This window comes from Bombus pascuorum, chromosome 10, assembly GCF_905332965.1.
Source record: "Bombus pascuorum chromosome 10, iyBomPasc1.1, whole genome shotgun sequence".
In the NCBI taxonomy this organism is placed as follows: domain Eukaryota; kingdom Metazoa; phylum Arthropoda; class Insecta; order Hymenoptera; family Apidae; genus Bombus; species Bombus pascuorum.
The window spans coordinates 8,346,504-8,368,568 of NC_083497.1; the positions used below are offsets into that span (position 1 = coordinate 8,346,504).

Genomic DNA, 22,065 nt, shown 5'->3' on the forward strand with positions numbered 1-22,065 from the left:
ACGCCGGTCATTTGCCACGAGCATCGGGACTTTTCTGAACGAGAAGGTCGTATTTTACAACGTCACGGTTGATGGCTTTTATGGATGTTCGATGGATATGAATTCGATTCAAAATCTATCACGTTTAATAAAAATAGTTACAAAATTCGTTGATATTTCGTTGAAGGGACACGGTGCAGCACTTGTTAAGTATGGTTTTATATATTAGTTTAATAATATTTCTAAATCGTAGTCCTAATAACGTTATTTAAATGGTACTCCAGTTGTCTGATCAGGTATTGCGTTGTTCTACCTGCGCGGTGAATTATAATATACAAACTGTCTTGATAAATAACACGATTTTGATCTGTTTGAAGAGTCGCAGTCCTATTTCACTTCCGCTATCATATGTCATATATATCGTAATGAAACTACAATATTTAATGACAGTTAATTCATGAATCGTTATTAACTTAAATTTCACCAATCTCTCACGAATATTATCAATTAAGATATAATATGAGAACATTAACAAATATTTACGATCATATAATACATTTGCTAAATTACATTATTAACCTGAACTACTATCAATTGGAACAAAAATTGATATACATATATATGTGATTAATAAACATTTACAATTTCTCATTATCTTCACTCGCTAACAAGCATAAGTTCCATCAATTGTTTATAATTGCGACTAATTAACGGAAGAATTAATATGACATCAATAATAAACATTGACGATCTAATTCCTGCATCGTCATACTCTCTCCCATTTGTCCTCGTTTCACAGTATGACGTCAGTAAGATGCGATTAATCAACAATTCACCATCAGAAATTTTCACGCATCGGTGAATCACGATGTTTCTAAATTTCCATTAATCAAATCGCTCAAATAGCGCATGGCACAGCGAGTCGCGTTTTGAGAAAAGGAAAATACAGAGGCCGGGTAATTATTGTTGCTGTTTTCCACGATTAAACGAACGATTCCCGCGGTACAATTGAAATTTTTCGGTGGCACGGTTCACGTTTCGGAGGACCAGTTTCCGGTTAGCTAATTCCGGCTGTAGCTTTTGACCAAATCTGGGACAATCGAGTCGGAAATAACGAATGAATTTATCCTGGCGACTGTTCTGCGCCAATGGCCGCCGCCGAATGCACGCGTACACACTACGTAACGTTATTACTCATCTCCTCTCTTTTTCTCTTTCTCCTTTTATGGTTTGCGTGTGTAGCATCCGTTTCATCTGCATGACGAACGTTAATTATCGTTCGGATCCTGGTGGTTTTCGTTTTAATTTCGTTCTTGAAACGCTGCAACCACTATCCAAACTCGATATGATACATCGCCAAACGAGGTAGTCGAGTGTGGGATTTCTGTGAACGAAATTTTCGACAAAGTCGAAATCTCTGATCGAACGCGTAACCGATAAGAAATTTTGAAGAAAATTGGAGTTGATTTTGAAGATTGTATGATTATCACTGACTGTGAGAGAGTTTGGTTTCTTTGAACTTTTCAAATAAGATTTCAAATAAGACCTTAAATAAAATTACGGTTTCTGATTCATGTGTAGTTTATAAAGAAGATCGAAGAAGATTGACACTATTTTGTAAATTTAATGATAGTCATTGGCAATGAAAAACAAATTTGAAAGTTACTTTAAATTTTGCAAACTTTAAACAAAATTTGAGTATGTGGTCAATAAGAAACTTGGAATAAGACTGAGCATAAATTTTGAAGATGGAATAATAATCATTGACAATGAATAACATAGTCATTGGTCTTGAGAAAATTAAAGCGAAAATGATAGCGAAAATGTGCAAAGCTGGTGAAGTTTGAAACGGGCGAAAATGATCATTGAACTGCAAGAGATAGAAAATTCGAAGAGTAATTTAATATAAATGTGGAGGTATCCAGTGCAAATCATGTGTGATCGTCGTATAAAGAATGTTCCTTTCACTGATCCGACTTAATGAAGAAGATAGCGACAGAAAATATTTTTCAATGATGCGTGATGATACACTGAGTAGTTTCTTTTGATATAGAGCGTACCGTTCGACCAAAAGGATTTGTGGACCCAGAAAACCAACGATGATAGATGTAACATTCGAGTTCAGTCACCGAACGAGCCAGTACGGTATGCGAATGCATCGCAGGAACTTGTAGCGATGCTGAGCCAAGCTTGATATATCTTCCCGTAGTAGAGGACGAATATATTCGGGCAAAGTCTTCCCTCTATTCAGCTGTACGTGTTAGACGTTATTTTATCTAACGCAAACATATATTCCCTGCTAAGAAATCGGCTTTAAACGATATAATACAGCCAATACAAATCCTCTTTTATATTTTCCGTTCGATAACCGAGGCTTTATTTCACGTTATATCTTCCATTTTGATTCGGAATTTTACGGAGATAAAAAATATAAAATGTTCTACTACTATTGGTAAAAAAGCTACCTTTAGTCATTAATTCACGAAATATTATTGAATCTTTTGATTAAGATAAAAGGAATGTGATTAGAAGAGATAATCTGTCTGTGTAAAAATGTAAGTGATAATCGTCAATTAGACATGGCTACTTATTGTTATATTTTTATTGCATCGATATTTTTTAATAATAATTGAAATTTATTTCGGCTAATAAACCTATGCTACCATGAATGCGAAAGCTTACGTTAAATATAAATTAAGAATACACATTAAATCTTTGAATGAAATCTAAAGAAACATCCAGAATTTCAGAAGCAAATCTTCAGTAGAAGAGAATACCATTAGCCATACGTTATTCTACGTATTTATTCAGCATTGTATTTTCGTTACTATAGTTTTTTAATAACATTTTAAGCAGAAAACATACTGATATCTTTCGTCTCGTAAAGATACACACATATCGCGTTGAGATAGTCATAAAAAATTTCACCGCATACCGATGTGTCACGATTTTTCTTCTCACGTGCTCCACGTATTATTTCTTAGTTTTCCTTTTTATTTGTCTCACCTTCTCCGTGAACATTCATCTTCGTCGGTGTGTTTCACGTTCCAACGGAAGCCGTACTATGCGTTATCCAGCGGCGCATAAAGAAAACGTGTACTCACTCTACGAGGATTTATTGCTAATTACTTTTCTATGCTGACCTATTCGCCTCATCCTCCATCTTCCGTTCCGGTGGATTTATGGCCATTATTTTTCCCCCTCTCTGACGACCGTCGCGGCGAAAATGTATGCGGGCGTTCGAACAATCGCGATATGACGCGAAAATGAGATTTATTGTCTGGAATCGTTACACGCTGGGACATTTATGCTTTTGTAAGAGCGTGATAAAAGGTATGAACGATACAGTGAAGCGTGCAAAATGAGTTACCGCAACAAATCTGTCCTATCGGTTTACTATCAATACACATGATCAAATTCAGAATTCTGTCATTTAGTTTCATAATCAAATTCTTATTCATTTTCGTTGATATTATAGGAATTTTTATTTATAGCATTATTACAAGGACGAAAAGATAGAGATATGAATATTCAATACCAATATGAATATTCAAATTTCATTACTGAAATAAAATAAAATTGGTTAGTTATTTATATACTTTCAGCAAAGTTCATTTAATTTATTGCATAAATCATCTTCTAAGGATACGTCGGTATACCACGATTCTTCATCCCCTCCTTTTTCAACTCCAGTCTTCGAGCTTCTTCAAAATTCTTTTTAGTATTGTTACTGACATGAACAATTTCGTTCCCATTTTATGCACTTCTGATGAAAGAGAGACTTCTGATACACGAAGATAGAGTAACGTATAGGTACTGCAATTAGCAAACATAATCATCAGTAAATGGATTTTCGAAGCCACGGTAATTGGCCACGTGGTTACGTCTTGATTGCAAGCCAATTACGATGTATCAAGCCCCGTAAATTGTTCGAAGACGCGATCCAAGAGGAGACGATTTAATATTATAACAACGTCCCCGATGTGAAGTATTCGGCCACGATGATGGAACGTCGTGGAACCCGTTTAATGCCTCGCAAGCATCCGCTCCACTGATCCGCAAATTCGTCCAATTATTCGCGGTTCTAACAGTAACGAACCGCTGGCCATAATTGCAAGCCTTGTCGTCGCACCTTGCTAATAGCAATCACACTGCTCGTTCGTGGATAATTTATCGCCGTTGGTACGTACTGACGACCACTAAAACCCCGTTCGATTTTCCCTGTGTTCGTGCGAAAACTTCGTTCGACAGCGGTCTCAACGAACCTGGAAACGGACCACATTTCGTTCATCGATAGGTTGAAACGTTTACTTGTTCCATTTCATTTTTGGTCCATGAGAAAGTTTGTTTCGATGCTTTGAAATGGCGTTGGTAGATCGTTAGAATCGCGTAAACGGCATATGGAGAATTCATCGAACTGCAGAGACTGCTTACGTCATTCGTGCAAACAATACATGCGTTTACTTTGTGAGCCGGTAGTTTCGGAACCCGCTTGTAATTCCCCGTGTAGATGCAAATTTTATGCATTTGTCAGAGTTCCTTAAGTTTCGCGTCTGCATGTTAATTGGTTTTGCTTCATCCGGCTGCAGAGAACTTCGCGGCGGCATTCGGGAACGTTGAAACTTTTTTCTTGTTTCTGGCCACTGGCTTTCTTTCTTTCTTTTTTTCGAACTAGCCGCCGTCACTCGAACAGGACAAACAAACTTCTTAATGCGATTCATGGACGAAAGATTTTAGGAAGCGTCGGAGATAATTGGCTTTTCTTCACTTTTTTCCGTGTACGCGCGTCAAGTTTAGAACTTCCTGACGTTTCCGCTTACTACGGTCTTTTCCTTACTCGTAGAGGAGACTCGCGACAAAAAGCTCGTAAACTGTTGTTCGCGTTAAAAGAAATTTGTTTCCTCCTTTAGTGGGAGTTTATGCGAGCAGGAAGTTCTTATTACAGTAGGTTTCATCAGTTGTACCTTGATAAAATCTTTTACATCCGCCTCCTGCCTGCTTTATTAGAACGTTAACGCGGTTGGTTAATTAACGTTAACTAACGATAACCTGAACGCTATCAACGAAATTAATCAATCTGGAAATTGGCTGTCGCCTATCTGCCCTTTCTAGTCACTGCGTTTCACGTAGATTACCGCATTTTCCCAGAGTAGGAATATAGACAAACAAAGACCATAAACAAACAAGTTGTGAATGTAAATAAACGAAGAGTATAAATAGAAGATATGAGTTACAACTTCGTTGTAAAATACAAGTTTTCAGTTTTAATTATGAAATACACGAGTATGTGATTCAATGTATACGTGTACGTATACACACGTATGTACATTTTTAACTTATTTACCATTCATCTTTAAAATTTCCCAGATTTGATTGAATATCTTCTATTAATCAATTATCGTTATCAGAACAAAATGTCAAATAATCAGGCCCAACTTTCTTTGGCTCAAACTCATTTTAAATTAATACTTTCCGTTTCGTCGCTTACAATGATAATTGCATCGCTGTCACAGTTATCACCATCAACATCGTCAATTTTGTTTGAAACTCTGTTCCTTTTTTTATATATTATCTTTATATCTCCATCATTACTTGGTACTTCAAATAAATCGCTCGCTAATATTCCTGTAATATCGCTAATCCTCGTATCACGAATTACTCGTATGAAGATCACAAGAGAAAAACATGGTACATTTATTTTTATCGATTTTTGGATTTTAATGTTATTTTACAATTAAGCAGGAGGATTTTAATGTGACATAATTAAAAACGAAAACAATCTGTTAATTCCGAAGATGTACACTTTTTTTTAAATATTTGATAATTGATCATGCTAAATTAGACGAACAGATGAAAAGATGCCATCTTTAAAAACATACGACCCATCTAAATCTGTACCAAATTTATAGAATACAAACGGAATTAAAAAACGTATATCAAGACATTTAGCATTAAATTGCAACTGTTCTCAATTGCCAAGCACAAAATACAAAATATCACGTCAACACCCTCCCCTTTCTCATTATCTCTCTATAAAGCGTTAACGCCCATACATTTTCTCATAAGAGATGCAAGATACGTCGAATATACGGAGTACAATACACGTAAACATCGGATGGTCCACAGTTAGCGTGACTCGCATTCTAACGAAGCGTTGGTCGAGGAAATCAGGCTTGTCATTGATGCGTACGTCGCCTAGTCGACGCAATTTCCATGCAATCAAATGGCAAACAGTGCAACGCCACGACGTCACCGTGGTTCGTACGTTGGCGGGTCGTTTCCGCGAGCCGTGTAGTTCCATATGCAAATTGCACGCTACGACCTAGCACGTCGTGGCAGTGAAATCGAATCAATATTGCATTAGGAAGGTCGGATCTTGCCACGATCCGAGCATGGTCACCCATTGAATAAATTATGTCGAAACACAGGTCACAGGTCCCAGCTCTCGATAAACGCGGCTCGAGCATAATGTCGTCAGACAGGTTAGCCTAAAATTTTTTATGATTTTGCCCCTACCGTTCACCACGAATATTTCATCCGAGCAACTTGGACGACGTGCTACTCTCCTCATCCTGGATTTAAAAGACGTAATCTCTTGCCGCGAAACTTGATATTCATTTAAGAGCACAAGATATTGATTTTCGGTAAATTGGAAGATTAATCTGTGGCACGATGATGGATATTAATCGACGTTTAGATGAATAAGTGATTCTGAAAAGCTTCTTCAGAGTTTCGCGAAACTTGTTACAGCTTAACGTCTGTTAATGCGCTCGATATTGGGAATATTTAATCACTAAATCCTCATGTACATATAAGGATCATTTTATATTTATACTTTCGCATCTATATTTTATGTTAGATAATATGTTATTAATATCTTCGTTGTTCACAGTATTAAGTTCTATCGTAAAATTGATATATATAATTTTTAGTCGATCGCATTTGTTACTTTCAAATTAGTTGATATTCCATTACGTACGACCATTTGGCATTCGAAACGACGAAGATCAGTTTCCTAAAACTAAAAATATTGAAGGACTTGAACATCTTCGTGTTTTATGCAAGGAATATTAATAATAACTTATGTCTAGTAGATTATATTATGTCTACTGCTAGATGACAGAAAATGTTTTGTCGAGTTAATAGGAAGTATCCAAATAGGGACAAACGTCATTTTCCTAAGCAGACATAACTTTCCACAAGTTTGCCCGATTTCCTGTTTACAGACACCTGCTAGTTTGTTGAGTTAAGAACACGCAGAACTTTCGTTCTATCTAAATAATTATCCATTTCTAGCTATAATCCTGGAGTTCCATCCTGATTCAACCGAAGATAGTTCTATTTCAATTTATTCGCCGCAAGGGAAATATCAAAGCCGCTGGCAACCGCGTAGTTATTCGCTCGAGTAAATCATATACGCTTCGTGTTCATGCGATAAACACAATTTCATAGTTGGAGTACTGATTACAAAAAGGTGAATGAAGCATAATGTTCTAGCTACAGTTTACAAAATTTCTTTACATATACCACCACGCAGAACTAGGTAAATATATAGACACCTATTTATGCTTGTAGAATTATGTCCGTAAAATATTATGACATAATACAATTCATTTTTGGAAATTAGTATACAACAGAAACATTGGTATCAGTAAGTGTCGTATATTATAGGCATTTTCGCTATTTAGGAAGTTCATTATCTTCAGCTCATTTGACTGTCAAATTAGTAGGAAGCTAACATTTTAGCGAATTTTATATGACATATCGTTGGTTTCGCAACATTTAGCATAGTAGATATATAGCATACGCGTAGCGCAAACATAGCCATTAATTTTTATATTTTATTAATATTCATGTATTGTTAATACAAACTGATTAAAGTATCAATATATTTACAAGTAGCAATATAAATACTAAGTAATTTGTAACAAGAGAAATTACACTCTAATTCTTGTCAAATATATTAATCTCCATTCGAATATTTATTATCAAAGATTTTGACAGACGAACAAGAAAAATGAAAAATATATGAGGAGTACAAAGACTCGTCTTCATGGTCCATTATACGATCGTAACTCAAAAGTGAGCTTCAGAGTCTGAGATTGATTTTGTCGGGGGCAACAGAGCGTGGCAAGTTGTGGCGTTTGATATCGAGGGAAAGGATAGGTCAAGGGGTGACGTCACCAAAGATTTTTCGATAGTTTGAAACGTAGATGCACATTATACCTGATATTCCCGATATTAAAAGATACAGAATAGTTCCTAGTTTCCCCTTCATACCTCATGCAAACTATGATCCGGATGAGCATTAACGCTTTGGAGATCGTGATCTTTTAATAATGAATGCAATACACATATAACAATACAAATTTTAATGTACTTGAATTTATAATAGCATTCTATGTTCCAATAACGATAACAGAAAAATGATAAAAACTTAGCAGTCGTTCTAAAAAGTTACATATTTCTGCCACATTCGTGCTTAATCTTTGAAAGAAAAAATTCTTCTTGTAAAATTTTTAGAATGACACCTAGATTTCCTTCTATTCAACTACCGATCAAGGTTAAAAATTAAATCTTCCTCATCTATTCTCCATGCTGTCCATCAAAGAATGTTCTGCCTAATTTTCTCTTCAATTTAGATCGACCCTGTCCCTCATCCATCACTCTGACAGCACATTGAGATAAATTATTCCTAACGTTAAAACGATCAAACTAGTCGAATAATAGGCGTTCAAGGATCGAGTAATAACTCGAACTAGCGTTGCAGCTCCCGATCGTTCCGAACTTGGTTGAATGAATGAAGCCAGTTACGCCATTTCACACTGATAGAAGCGATGGATTAGGGTCGGTGAAATCAAGCGAGCTTCTCGAATGGCACGAAGCTCGTTTCGGTTTGAGGGCAAATACACGGAGGGCCACTTGACTAACGCTAAATAATTCATAGAACACTGCTCGAATCGTCTATATATGCCGACACGGTGGCAGTAGCCATTGGACCGTTCATCAGCGACTATTGATTGAGTTTTGAGCTTTCCCTTCCCGATTTCCTTCTCGCGCTTACTCTCGCAACTTCCTCGATGCAATTAGTTCGACGTATGACATTTACCAATCACAAACGGAAGCCTCTAGGATTTCTCTGCTGGCGAAGTACCGCAGGACGCAGACGTGGTTAGCATATCCTGATGAATCATTCATAGTTTACTCGATGTCGTCCTACTCTCCTTCTGTGGATCTTCAGAAACATACCACCAGAATCGTTTCTGGTCTCACTTGAACGTTCCTCCTGGATAAGGCGAATCGGTTTCGTATAAAAGAAGATAAATATCAAGCACTTCTTTCTTCAAACTCCGAGTACACCTATATTTTGGTACTTATTCCGTATTCCTGCGGTATCATGGTTCTTAACATGGCAAGATTTATATCTTTGCCTTGGTACGCATTTATCAAACCGGATAAAATATGTACCACGTGGCAAGTTTACGAAAATTTCCGAGGGAGAAACGAACGATCCCCAGGCTTTTTCCCTAAGAGTACAAGCTACCAAAGTTGTACACACCCCCGTGTATCTGTCAGAAGCTACAAGAAGCGCATTATTCGCTGGGTAGCGCGCCGAGTGAACGTTCTCTCTGGATCAACTCGAACGCTACTCCAGTTATTAGAATGCGTGCTATAAATCTCCGTCCGCAATAAGGCTGGCAGTTGACGTAATAAGCTCTTAAGCGGCGCAATTGTACTTCCCCGTGGTCGATCTTTCATTAATGAGGTCAACATTCCAGTCCTTTCTCCCCGAACGCTGCGCAACCGCGTGTTCTCCTAACTTCTCTCTTTTCATTGGATTCTCCTCGTGGTTTTCATCTTTCGCTGACGTCTGTCAAGCAATAATGGCCAGATAATGACGAAAATTAGGAAAAAGCAGAAAATGTAAGAAACGAGAAATTGTGTCTCTTTGTTATTCCTTTCTTGATGATGGACACGACATTGTTGGTTTCAAACCGCGAAACAAGGCGAAAGTTCAAGAAGTAGTCCTTAGAAAGCTGCCGGCGTGCTCTTAACAAAGCGGCCTCGCTTTCTTGTTGCAAGCTTCATGAGTCATCCAAGTGTCGCCTAATTGGATTCTGTTATCGCGTTCTTTTGCTCCCTGGGAAATGTGGTCTTTTCGCATTAACATGAAAATCAATAACACGTGATAAATCACGTTTTGATAATGTCTCCTTACCTGGCTCTAATTTAAGAGGATTTTATCAGATTTACAGAGATCCTTTCGTTTATACATCTTCTTAATTTTGATGCTAATATTTGGTAGGTCTTGACGTAAGAATAGTCATAGTTTTCTTTAAATTATTATATCGAGAATATTGGAACTATCCGTAAGCAAAGTTAGACTAATTAAGTTGTCCAACCAGCTTCACTTTCGAATCTTTTCGTGCAGAACATCGTTCCGGCCCTTAACTAAATTTATGGATCGATGACCGCCGACATAGTCCAAAATTGGGAAACTTACCCTGCGGCTCTCGAGCTGAAGGGTGTGTGAGTTTAGTCACGTTTCAAGAGATGACACACATCACCAATAGGATTATTTAATTAATTATAAGTTAGATCGGCTTTACTTTTAATATAGGCTTTATAGAAATTTTAATTATTTTTTCATTTTCGTCCAAATATGTAATGCCTAAATTATTTTACTCCTTAATTAAAGCTATCTTTATTGAACACGTTAATGGAGGATTGACTCAATCTCATTTAGTAAATTTCATTCTTATTAGTTTACCTTTATATAACGGCGTAATACTATCCACATGGGGACAATAAATCAATTTTTATAGGATATAATATGAACATACTGTAGAATTGATTATTTTCCATGAAATATTACGAGCAATAAAAGGATTATGTGTAATACTTTTCATGAAATATTTCATATAATAAAAATATTTTTCTCCTTCTCAGGAGAAGAAGCAAGTAAAATTTTGTATCGATCAAAGATGTCACCATATCTTTTTTAACATTCTTCAGCGTTGTCATACATTCTGACAGAGGAAAAAGATCGGATATCCATTCGATGCCGTTTGAACCGCGCCCAAAAACCAGGTTACCCCCATGGGGCCCGACCTGGGTTCTAACGCGAGATTTCCATTTTCCAGCCATAAATCAAAATGTCTTCGATTCGAGCGAACAGTAGCCTACTTTTTCCAACCATTCTCGATCCCTCTATGTTAACCGAACCTCCGTTAGATCGTCTTCCTCGTTCGTGGAAAAGTAAATAACGATCGTTCGGTAAAAGGCTGGCGCGTTCATGGCTGACTTTGCAAATAAAAAACCTTCGATCTTAAAAACTTTCCAGCAGCTTTCGTTCCTTTCTCGCTGTTCCCATTCTTACTTAACGTCGTCTCCGAATCCATGCCCGCAGGCTATGGCAAAAACTTAGGCAATTACACGGAATTAAACTCCTTAAAATTTACAAGGACAGTCTGGTTTGACACAATTTTCTTGAAACTCGGACAGACGACGAGACATTCTTTGTTTGTTGCTCGGTAATGAGCCACCGTAATTGTTAGTTAAGGAATAATTGATTGATATTGCTTAATAAAAGGAGCAAGTGCTGATGGATCGTAACAACTCGCAATATTTCTCATTTTACGTAATCGTATTTTGAAACAAAATAGCCCCTTTATTTCTCGCCACGACTACTTTCGTAACTTGTATTATGTCGACGAACTTTTCTAATATCTTGAGTGGGGACAGCGGCAGTCTCTAAAGAAAATTACGGTGTCAGTTAGCCGAAAGTTGTCGCTTTTATTTGAAGGATACTTCAATTTCCGCTTCGTTGGTACAGCAACATGCATCCACAGTGGAATAATTTACGCGGTCGTTTTTTCAAACCGAGCAGTCTGATGATCGATATCATATCGGAAGGAAGATGAAGATAAATTTCCCGATAGCAGACACAAATCAACGTTAGAGATCGTTTTACGACTGATCCTGCCAATGCATCGATGGTAACGAGGGTATGAAAGTGAACCATCAGTACATGCATAAGCTGCAACGCGTTAATATGTAAACCGACCGGGCAAAATCTTTGAAGCTCATGAAACAGCCAATAGAAACCCCGTGTAATATGTAGCTTCTGATCGTCGAAATTAATAATACAACAGTCACATGGTAGGATCTTTTAAACGAGATAGCCTCCACTGGCTGACTATCGATTATCGATTATCGTGCAAACTTTTTCCTGTGTATCCGGGTAAAATCCCTGGCGAGCGCAATCTAGAGTTTTCTTCTATCAATGGAAAGAATATATGACAGGATAAATAAAATTTACGGATACTTGAATTTGCATACGGTATTTTCGAAAGCTCCGAGCTGGCAGAGAAAATCGATTGCCCACGTCGAGTTAAGGTGTGTAATCGATTGCGATACATATGAAAGCATCGAGGTATAGAAGTTGTCCTTTTAAAAATATTCATTCATCGACGTCAGCTCATCACTGTTAATATGTATCAGCTATGGTTTATCGGTAATAATGGAGAAATCGGATTATCTTGGTAACGTTCGTGCTGCTCCTTTACAGGAATAACCTGTGTATTGATTACAGAAGTGTAATGAACCACTCGTTTCAATTATGCTAACTTGTGTAAACCTACAGAGAGAGAGAGAGAAAAGAATCAATCCTCGCCCCCGGACAAATGTTTGCAAGCAGAGGAAATGGCCACGCTTTGTCATGTGGGAACCATCGCGTTAAGGTAGCCAGGACAAATGATAATTGCTCTCGATAACCACTGCGCAGTTTGGTATTAAGCTATTCGAGGAATATTTCGACGATATATGGCGCGATATTGTTACCACCAACGCTTTGACGTTGCACAATAAAATGATATGAATGGGTATAATTTAACTCTCGGACAACAGCAGTCAACTTTGATTTATACCGATATTTTATGTATACGTATTATTACTTTATCAAACTATATACATATGTATTTTTAAGTAAATCTTATTGTCTTTATACATTTTATAAAACAAGTATTCCATGCCGGTGACAAAAATGATCCAGCCATAAGAGTTAAATTTACATGTTAGCTTCGAGATATCGAAAGGAAACATAATTTATATAACTTTCAAAAATTTCTGACTTCAAATCCTTCGTTTTAACCTGATTTTGATGTTTTGTATTCTTTTGTACAAAAACATGCTAGATCTACAAATGGCAGAGTGTCTAATTGCAAATATTTCTGAATTCAACGACTAAAAATAGCATCGTGCGGAGAAAGATCGAAAGTTGAATCATCAATGACAATGCTTCATGCGTACGCAACGTTGTTACACGCTGATCGAAGTTTCTCCGCCAAGGATTCCAGGAAAGGGAAACGACAAGATCGAAAGGTGTGAGGGGACGATGGTTCAGGCTATTTCAGGAAGCCGTAGTGATTACGCTTCGGTCGCCAATGAGAGCTTATCGCACCGCCTTGTAAAGAAGTGTCTATATATACGTAGCCATTACCAGCAGCTCTGGAAGCAAGCACCCCTCCACAACCAGCTTTCACAGCGTGCCACGCCGCGGCGACTAAACGCCGTCAAGCTTGCTAAGTTATTACGTCGTGAAAATAAGGAGAAAATTGGAAAGCGGTTTAGCCGTGAAAGTGGTGTCAATTACCGTCTCGATACCCTAAGTCTAAGATAGCTATCTTTCAAACAGCTTCGACCAAAGTCGATCAAAAGATTTCACAACATGTTCGGTTTTTTGGCTTCTCGCATACGTCTTTCAATTTATGAACCAGGTTACCACGTGACGAGAGGACCGCAACGTTCGTATAATTAATGGTCGTCGACGCGAGACAGAGAAAGAGTGTCAAGAGAGCGAATGTCGTGGATGGTAGCTTTCACACTCTCTTCGGTACCACGACGAAAATAATCATTTTCAACGCGTTGATAAATCATCAAGGGTTTATCAAACTTTCAGCGACGTGTCGCGAAATTGATGTTTCTTGCTATAAATAACGGCACAACCTCGCGCAAGAACGGGTTCGGCCTGTCTGACTCGCGCCGTCCCTTTCTACTGCGAGACCAAAGTTGGTTACGTGTCGAACGCGTCGCTTCCATCGCGTCCCCTGTAACTTCTAAAATTACTAGGGAAAGGTTGCTTTATTTTTAGATCCTTCGCGAGTGTCCTTGAATCTAATAATATGTCCTTAAAACTGTAGGTGCTTTTCTAGTCCATCCAGACTGTTCCCTTTTATTCCATTCTTCTTTATTTATATCGCGGTATTGTCCCATTCTGTCTGTTTCATTCTATCGATGAATTGTGTTAATCTAAACGAGAAAGTTAACCAGCGACCGCAGGGAACCTAAAACTGGCCGTTCGGTGAGTCGATAAAAAGCATCTGTCTCACAGCTGACACAGCACGAAGTCAGACCGTCAATCATCACGATACACCGACCCTCTATCCAGATAAAAAGAATCGCCCATTGGCTCTCTGTTACGTTGCAGGCCCGCGGCGATAATGATGCTAGCAGGAAGTATGGGAATCATCGATCCAAACCCCTGTTCTTCCTTCATTCAGCTTTATTGTCAGACTTTTATCAAGCAAAGGAAACGGGGCACGGGTAAAGCCGAACAGAAGCGTGAAACTATAATAGAACGATTTCCAGTGATTGGATCACGATGATCGACGCAATTTCTATAGGTAATTCGGCTTCTGGCAGTCGTGAATAGACAGAGAATACAGATGAAAGCGCAGGGAATGATGAAAAGGACAGGTAACAATGCAATCCTAAAAATGTCCGCGTGCAATATCGGCACCTGTTGTCCCATGAAATAACCGAATGCTATTCACGAAGATCCTGTCTCCTTTTCGGACGTCGAACAATCGCGGTTTGAACTCGATTGATTCGTCAATCTTATTCACCGGAAGATTCGAGGTCTCGTTTTCCTACTTTCGTCTCTGCTTTCATTTAGCAAATGGTCGGTTCGTTTCTCATTTCGAGATTGCTCGTTAGGAATTGAAAAGGAAATGTATCATGAATAATTAATTGTTCCACGGTAAGCTAATCCCCTCCTCCTGCTCCAGTAGTTTGATGGCATTTAATTCCCTGGAAATTTTTTGAAAATGAAATCGCCGTCTCATCTTTACGAGTACTCGCCGGTTTTTATTGTTCCAAGAAATAAACGCGTTTCCACGTAAACGCATGACTCTAAAAAGCTACGAGGAGAAGGAGAAAATGCGTGCGATAGAACGTAGGTGGCAGTAAACAACGCTGCAAAAATATTTCGGGGGTAAGAGAGTATTTCCGCTAGGGTATCAGGGGCTGCACATTGTTTTTGCACTCAGATGTACAAGCGGCCTAAACTTTAATTACGGTATGAGAACTAGGTTAATCACTCGCAATTCGGGACGTTTTAGGTGCGGTTAGCCACGCACCGAACATTTTTTCCCCAGTCCTAACCAACATTTCCAACGACAGCTGTACGTTTTAACGATCGGCGAAACGAGTCGAAGTTGAAATTACTATGCACCCTCCTAGTAAAGATTGAAATTTACCGACTCAATGTGAAAACTACGAACTCCGTAATCCACAGAATTGATACGAATGGAAATGTACTCCGGGCAATAACTCCGGGGAACTATGCCAACGGTGTCGTACTATTTTCACCATTTCCATTATCTATCCGTGGAATTTACGGGTTGAGTCAAAACTTCTAGATGCCCGCGCGAGTGTCCATTTAAACTTTATGATAAACACAAGCTTGATATTTCATCCTGGAACGTTCAACCAGTTCGTTTGTGTACTGAAATTGAACGTTTAGATATGATAATTCATCTCCTTTATCTTTCTGAAAATTTTAACTCAGGTTTCTATTCTGACACATACGCGGTACTACCTCGTTATAGTTATTTATTTAGTTGATTTATGAGATGTTCCCGTGGGAATTGTTACGTTTGAGAATGTTGTAAATTTTCATTTAAAGTTCGCGGTAAATCGTGGAATGACTAACCTGTGGGTGTGCATGGTGTTCGTGCTGCCTCCACGAGGTCCTCCCGACTTCCGGGCGGTGCTTCCAGCATCGTGCCGCTGCCGGAGAATTTCTTTACACATAGCAGGCTCAACGCTGAAACAGAATGAAAACATTGTCAGAAATAACAGACATTTGAAATAAAGATTACATTAATATAAATATTCGATGAGGTTTTTGTGCATGTATTCCCGACTCAATTTACATTTGATTATTAAAGAATAAATTTTATGTATTTTTACATGGAGAACAGACCCGTTAATTATGTAGAAGTTAATGTTTAATCGAGTTCAACGTCTGTGTTCTATCGATATTTCTACAATTAATGACGCAATTTTCGGAAATTATGACAACTGAATTTGATTTCAGTTAATAAATTACGTCTTTTCCTGGTTACACCTCGTTACCTCATCTTAAATGAATTACGAGTATATTCCTAAATATGAAACATTTACGTCAATGGTAATCCATTTTTCAAAATAATCCATCAAGAATACAAAGTAATTAATTATTTTATTAATTTAGATGTTTTAATATTTACATATTTTATATTTATAATATTTATATAATATAACAATATAATACTTATATTATTTATATATTTCATTATATAAGCTCGAGTATGATTTATGGGCGATGAATAAATTCTCCTATTATAGGAACTATTATAGAAACGCCTTGAGAAACTCCAACATATAGAAACTATTGACATTTCAGGAGATTAACAATTTCTGATAACATCCAGCTCCTCTTTACTAGACTAACAATAAGTAGAACGCGATGTCTGATCCAATATCGTCATATTCTACTTAACGTTCAATAGCTTCGTATTCTGCGCAGAATATCAAATATCTGAAATGAAATGCGAAGTGTTTGAAGTATTCTTGTGTAAAAATATTCCAACAAACATTTTCAATAAATAGCTTTTGTTAAGCAGTTCCCCGTTGCCAAACTAATTAGTACAACACGCTGTCTGACCCAACATTATCCTATTCTATTCAATATTGAATTACTTCATACTTTGTATATAATATTAAACATTCAAAATGAAATTTATATTGTTTTAGGTATTCTCAAGTAAAAATCTCCTAGCATTCACTTTCTCGGAATAAACAGCTCTTGATAATATCCACTTCCTCTCTACGAAAATAATACGAAGAATAGGGTGACTGACCTAACGCGTACTATTCTACTTAACGTTCAATTCCTTCGTATTCTGCGCACGATATGAAACATTTAAAATAAAATTTTCATTGAAGCATCCTCGTGTATAACTTTTCCAGCAGACGTATACTTTAAATAATTATGCGTCATTTTCTCTAAAAAAATGTTCTCGCTACAGTGAAAATAAAAGAGACATGAGCACAGTCCAGCCAAAACTGTCTTCTCATTCACAAAATGTTCTTCAACATTCGCATAATTCTTTTCCCCGCAATTTACCATTGGGCCAAGGCAAAAGAAGAACACTCATCACCACGAGATCTCGTCGGCAACACACGTTATTCGTGCAAGACTCGCGTGTATGGTCGAGACACGTTTTAATTAAATTTTCATAACCACAGCGCCGCGAGGAATGCTCCGTTGTATGTAATAACATATGTGTCTCGTGGCACACACCCTGACACTACGCTATACTTACGATCGTATGTACAAATAGGATACAAACACTGGTATTGGAAGGGTTATACGAGTCGGATAATAATGTTTAGCCTTTGTGCTTGGTCGTAAGCCAGGAAGAAAGTATTAACAGTGCCGTTGCGTCGGTTCGTGACACTGACGTTCAAGGAACGCTTTGCATGATTAATTTTGAGGTTGCGTCTGAAACATCAGGTGCCTACTAGCCGTGTCAGGATTCGTTCCTTTTCTCATCTTTCGTCCTGTCACTGAGAATCTCTCGTGTAGCTCTAGATGAAAATTATATGGCTGCCCTTGTGAATGTTTTGGTTGGTCGAATTACAATTTATGAAATTGATTATTCTTTCTGAAGAAGGAAGTTACTTAGGATACCCTAAAGTAGTTTTCATTACGCCATTCTCCTATCGGACAACGAAAACCTTCCTCATCACACTTTCGATCATTTCTACTGGCATTCTACCATAAATAGAATCTATCAAAAGTATATCCTGTAATCGTTTAGTTCATTAAGCCGAAACAAAATCTTTACATGATTGAATCATGAACATTCAATGATAAATTAGACAAAATTTCTAGATTGTAAGGTTTAAATTTAATTCAATACCTGTTCCACTGAACTCCTTTTATTTTCCACGGCTTAGGATGTCATTTCAACGTTGACAATTTTTTCGAAGACCAATATCGGATTTTTCATTCCTCCGATTTTCTTCCCTTGCCACGAAAATTCTTCCCTTTCATGGCGGAAAAACTCGACGAACGGGGCGGCCGGAACTTTTCACAATCTCGGTGTACGGTACAGCTTCCTGCGGTTCAATTTTCATCCTTTGACGATAGTCGAAAGGCAAGAAGCTTCAAGCATTGAAAATCGGTGGCGGTGGCGGCAGCTACCGAATCATCCTCTTTGTCTCTTCCTATTTTCCAATAGTCCTTACCATTTTCTTCCTCCTTCCTTCTCGATTCCTTCTTTCCCTTGCCTTTCCCTTTCTCCTTCTTTTCGTCTCTGAATCCTTTTGTGCCGGCCAGATCGAGGAGACCGCTTTTTCCAAGCCACGGCAGCTCTAATCTTGCACGATCGTTCGCTCTGTCGCCTCTCTGTCGACGAGTTTGCGGATACTTTGAAAGCAAATTCACGAGCCACAATTCCAGATAAAATTGCGCCTTTCACCGGCTGACTCACGAAAGAATTCCGAATTGTATTTCAGCCCGCGTGCATTGTCGCGCCGCACGGTTTCCCCCTTTCCTGTGTCTGGAACCCGACAAAATTGAATCACAACGGGGAGAAAAATGCTTTCCTTCCACCGATCATTTCCGAACTTTCTTCCCCTTTCCTCGGCTCTGTCGATCTTCGTTTTCCTCTCTGTTTAGTTGTATCTCTCGTTTCTCTGACAAAGAAGATTTGTTTTATCGTTGCTTAATATTTGTTTCAAATTTCCTATATGTCCTTCAATTCCAGGGAATTCGGTTGAGGAAAAAGAAAGAGGTACCGAATTATTTTGAAAATTTATTGCCTGATAGATTCGAATGTGAGGCAGGACGCATCGGTTAGCCAGGAATCCCACGATACAACTCGCCGTACAAATTATTCACATTCTGCACAACAAACAGATTCCACATACCACGCGACCGTTTCCGTCGTTCCAAACGTAACGAATTTCAGGAATAATCGGGGCAGCTCTATCTTGTTTTCCTTTGTTTTTTTCGTCCTTTTATATGCAGACGGTTGAATATCGGTCCTATTTCTTCTGGTTCTTCCAACAGTTTGATCTTTCGGGAACAATTATTCGTCAAACGTAGTTTTTCGGTTGCTATGGTTTCTATTCTTTATCCAGAATCCACAGGGTTACTTTGTTAAGATACGTGAGCCGAAATTCAACGAAACACGCACGCGGTCAGCTCGAACGAGAAAATTCCAGCCTCGGCGAAACAGCAGGGGGAATTTTATTTATCCGAATACCAGGTCGTTTATCTCCAGTCTCTCGAGCTTCCACAACCGAGCCGCCGGCCAACTTTCGTTTCAGAATCCAATTTTTTTTTCGCGGACAAGCCATGAAGCTGGCTAATGTACTGTCTAAGATGTATGTTGGCAGAATCTGGACATTATACTTTATATTTTTTAAGCTCTCAAAGATTAACCAAGAAGACAGTTATCATGTTTGATTTTCATTTTTCTTCCTCGAAGAGCGATACAATTTTTCTGTCAGATGTTTATTCGTCTAATTATGTAAGCAATCATTATGTGAGTAAATTATGTGGGGAACGAAGGAGAATTGCAATGAAACAGAGTAATCTTTTATTAAAATAAAAGTCAATGAACCACATTTTCAAAAAAATATTTATATAAAATTTATGAAAAAGCTCACCCCGCTTCACGTCCCGCCACGTGTTCGTGATTTCGTCGAATCTTCCTTGCCCGTTTGGTGTTCACCCATATATTCCTCTCACATCGTTCTGATACCTAACGTTCTACGAATCTGAAACATAGCAAAACAATATGGTTAAGGGATTTATCCCATATTTCCGGCCATTGCTTTCCTATTATCTATTACGGTTGTGCAACGTGACTCCAATTATAATACTACTATAATGTAATATTGTTTTTAACAGTGTATGACAATCAATAGCTGCAATGTTGAACCGATATGCAATTTCTGTATTCAAATAAGGATAAAGTAATTGTTTTAAAGCAAGAAGAGAGCTTTTATATTCACTGATATCAAATCTCAGGCGAATACTTTTCGATCTCTTGATCCCAAGAATCCAGGTTTATTCGGTTTCTAGATTGCCCCATTCCCAAACCTCGAATATCCATATCCATCCTATTCCCAGACAACCATTCCCTATGCTTATTCTACTGTTAAGTTTCAAATATCTTCTCTTGGTTTACTTTTTAGCCTGCAGCAAATATCTCATAACTTACTAATATAACCACGTCCATAGTCATTCATGTTTAATTGCAGCGTTAATAAAATTTTCTCTGGTAAGTGCTCGAACACTATCGTGAGTCATTGTATAAATTTATAAATTTTTAACGCTGTCCATCGTGTTTAGTGCTCTTTTTAATTCGATCAGAGATTCTGACGTTATAAAATATTTCTATGACGAGAATTGAAATACTTTCTTAAGTCAGTGTATTAATTTCTGAATTTTTTAACATTGTTTAATCTTTTCTCTCGGTCAATTAAAGATTCTATCATGAGTTTAGAACAGAGCACACATGCGACAAATGCATAATGCTATCCCGGGGCTGCATAATATGAGGCTGGTGGCTGTGTGCACGTGTACCTATTGGTGCGGGCGCATGTGGCGAGATGTATGCACCGCAAACCACGCAAGAGCAAATAGGAGATACGAGTGTGCGCGGCTTATGTAAAATGTCGGCTACAAACTGAAATCGTAAAATTCCTGTGCCCCATAACTTTTATCTTTCCGCCGTGTTCCGTTAAAGCACGTTTTATCGTTTTAATTCGTTTAATACGCAACCGTTTTAATCAATCAAACGATTCGAAATGTTTACTGGGAAACGGAATTGCCATCCAGATATGATATTTATTTCGATAGTTCCCCCTCCTATGGTCCGATTTTCTGTGTTCTTTAAAATTTAATATTCCTCTTTGTCGTTTGACTCGATAAATTGTTGCAAATATCAAATTTCGTAATCCAAATTGTAACCTTTTATTATTCGTTTTTAGCATCCCACTTTTGAGAAATTTTTTCATGCTCGATATATTACATTGTAATATGCGAAATATCGAATTTTTAAACATTCATAAATGGATTTTGAACAGCGTTATTTGTATGTAAATGTTAAAAGAGAAACTCGGTTATGAAAGAGGAAATCCCCAGTTTCGAAATGACATACAATGGTACATTTACGAAAATAAAAGTATTTATGGTAAAAAAGGTTTAGAAAATTCGAACAACGAAAACTATAATCTAACAACATGATATTCCAAAAATCTTTGAAAATCTCCTACGGAAGGTATTAACCTGACTAATATTCCACTGAAACGAGGGAAAACGCGTAGAGTAAGTATCCATAAATACTGTTCCGAAAACGAGATTGCTCGTAAATTCCGTTACTTTTATCTCTTAACGTTCGTTTCCCGGTTCCCGTTAGACGACTGGTTACAGGATAGGGAATGCTCAGCCCTTTCTTAATTTCCGCTCCATCACTTCATTCGACTGAGCTTTTGTCCGTTTCTTTATCCTCTTTACTATTCACCTGAATTCCCTTCGTCCTTCTAAAAACTTTAATCATTAGCAAAAGCATTTAACAAAATTCGAAATCCTCAACGTTACAACAAACGAAGGGGATACACAATAGACTTGCTCGAGGCTCGAAAGCTGACAACGAAATGAATTTAGTCGAAAATCCTCGGGAGAATAATTAATGGAACAATTTCGTTTCGTTATCGTAGGTTCTCCGTTACTTAGCTCTT

The 22,065-nt window shown here is 37.9% G+C and overlaps 1 protein-coding gene across 1 annotated transcript in view; it reads right to left on the bottom strand.

Annotated features, from left to right (window-relative positions):
• LOC132911283 (uncharacterized) overlaps positions 1-22,065 on the bottom strand; it is an 87,141-nt gene that overhangs the window by 20,850 nt on the left and 44,226 nt on the right. The window contains exons 2-3 of the mRNA XM_060967847.1: positions 19,987-20,097; positions 15,974-16,087 (exon numbers count right to left, since the gene is read on the bottom strand). Of these exons, the coding sequence (XP_060823830.1) occupies positions 15,974-16,043 (70 nt within the window). The 5' untranslated portion in view covers positions 16,044-16,087; positions 19,987-20,097. The remainder of the gene's footprint in view (positions 1-15,973; positions 16,088-19,986; positions 20,098-22,065) is intronic.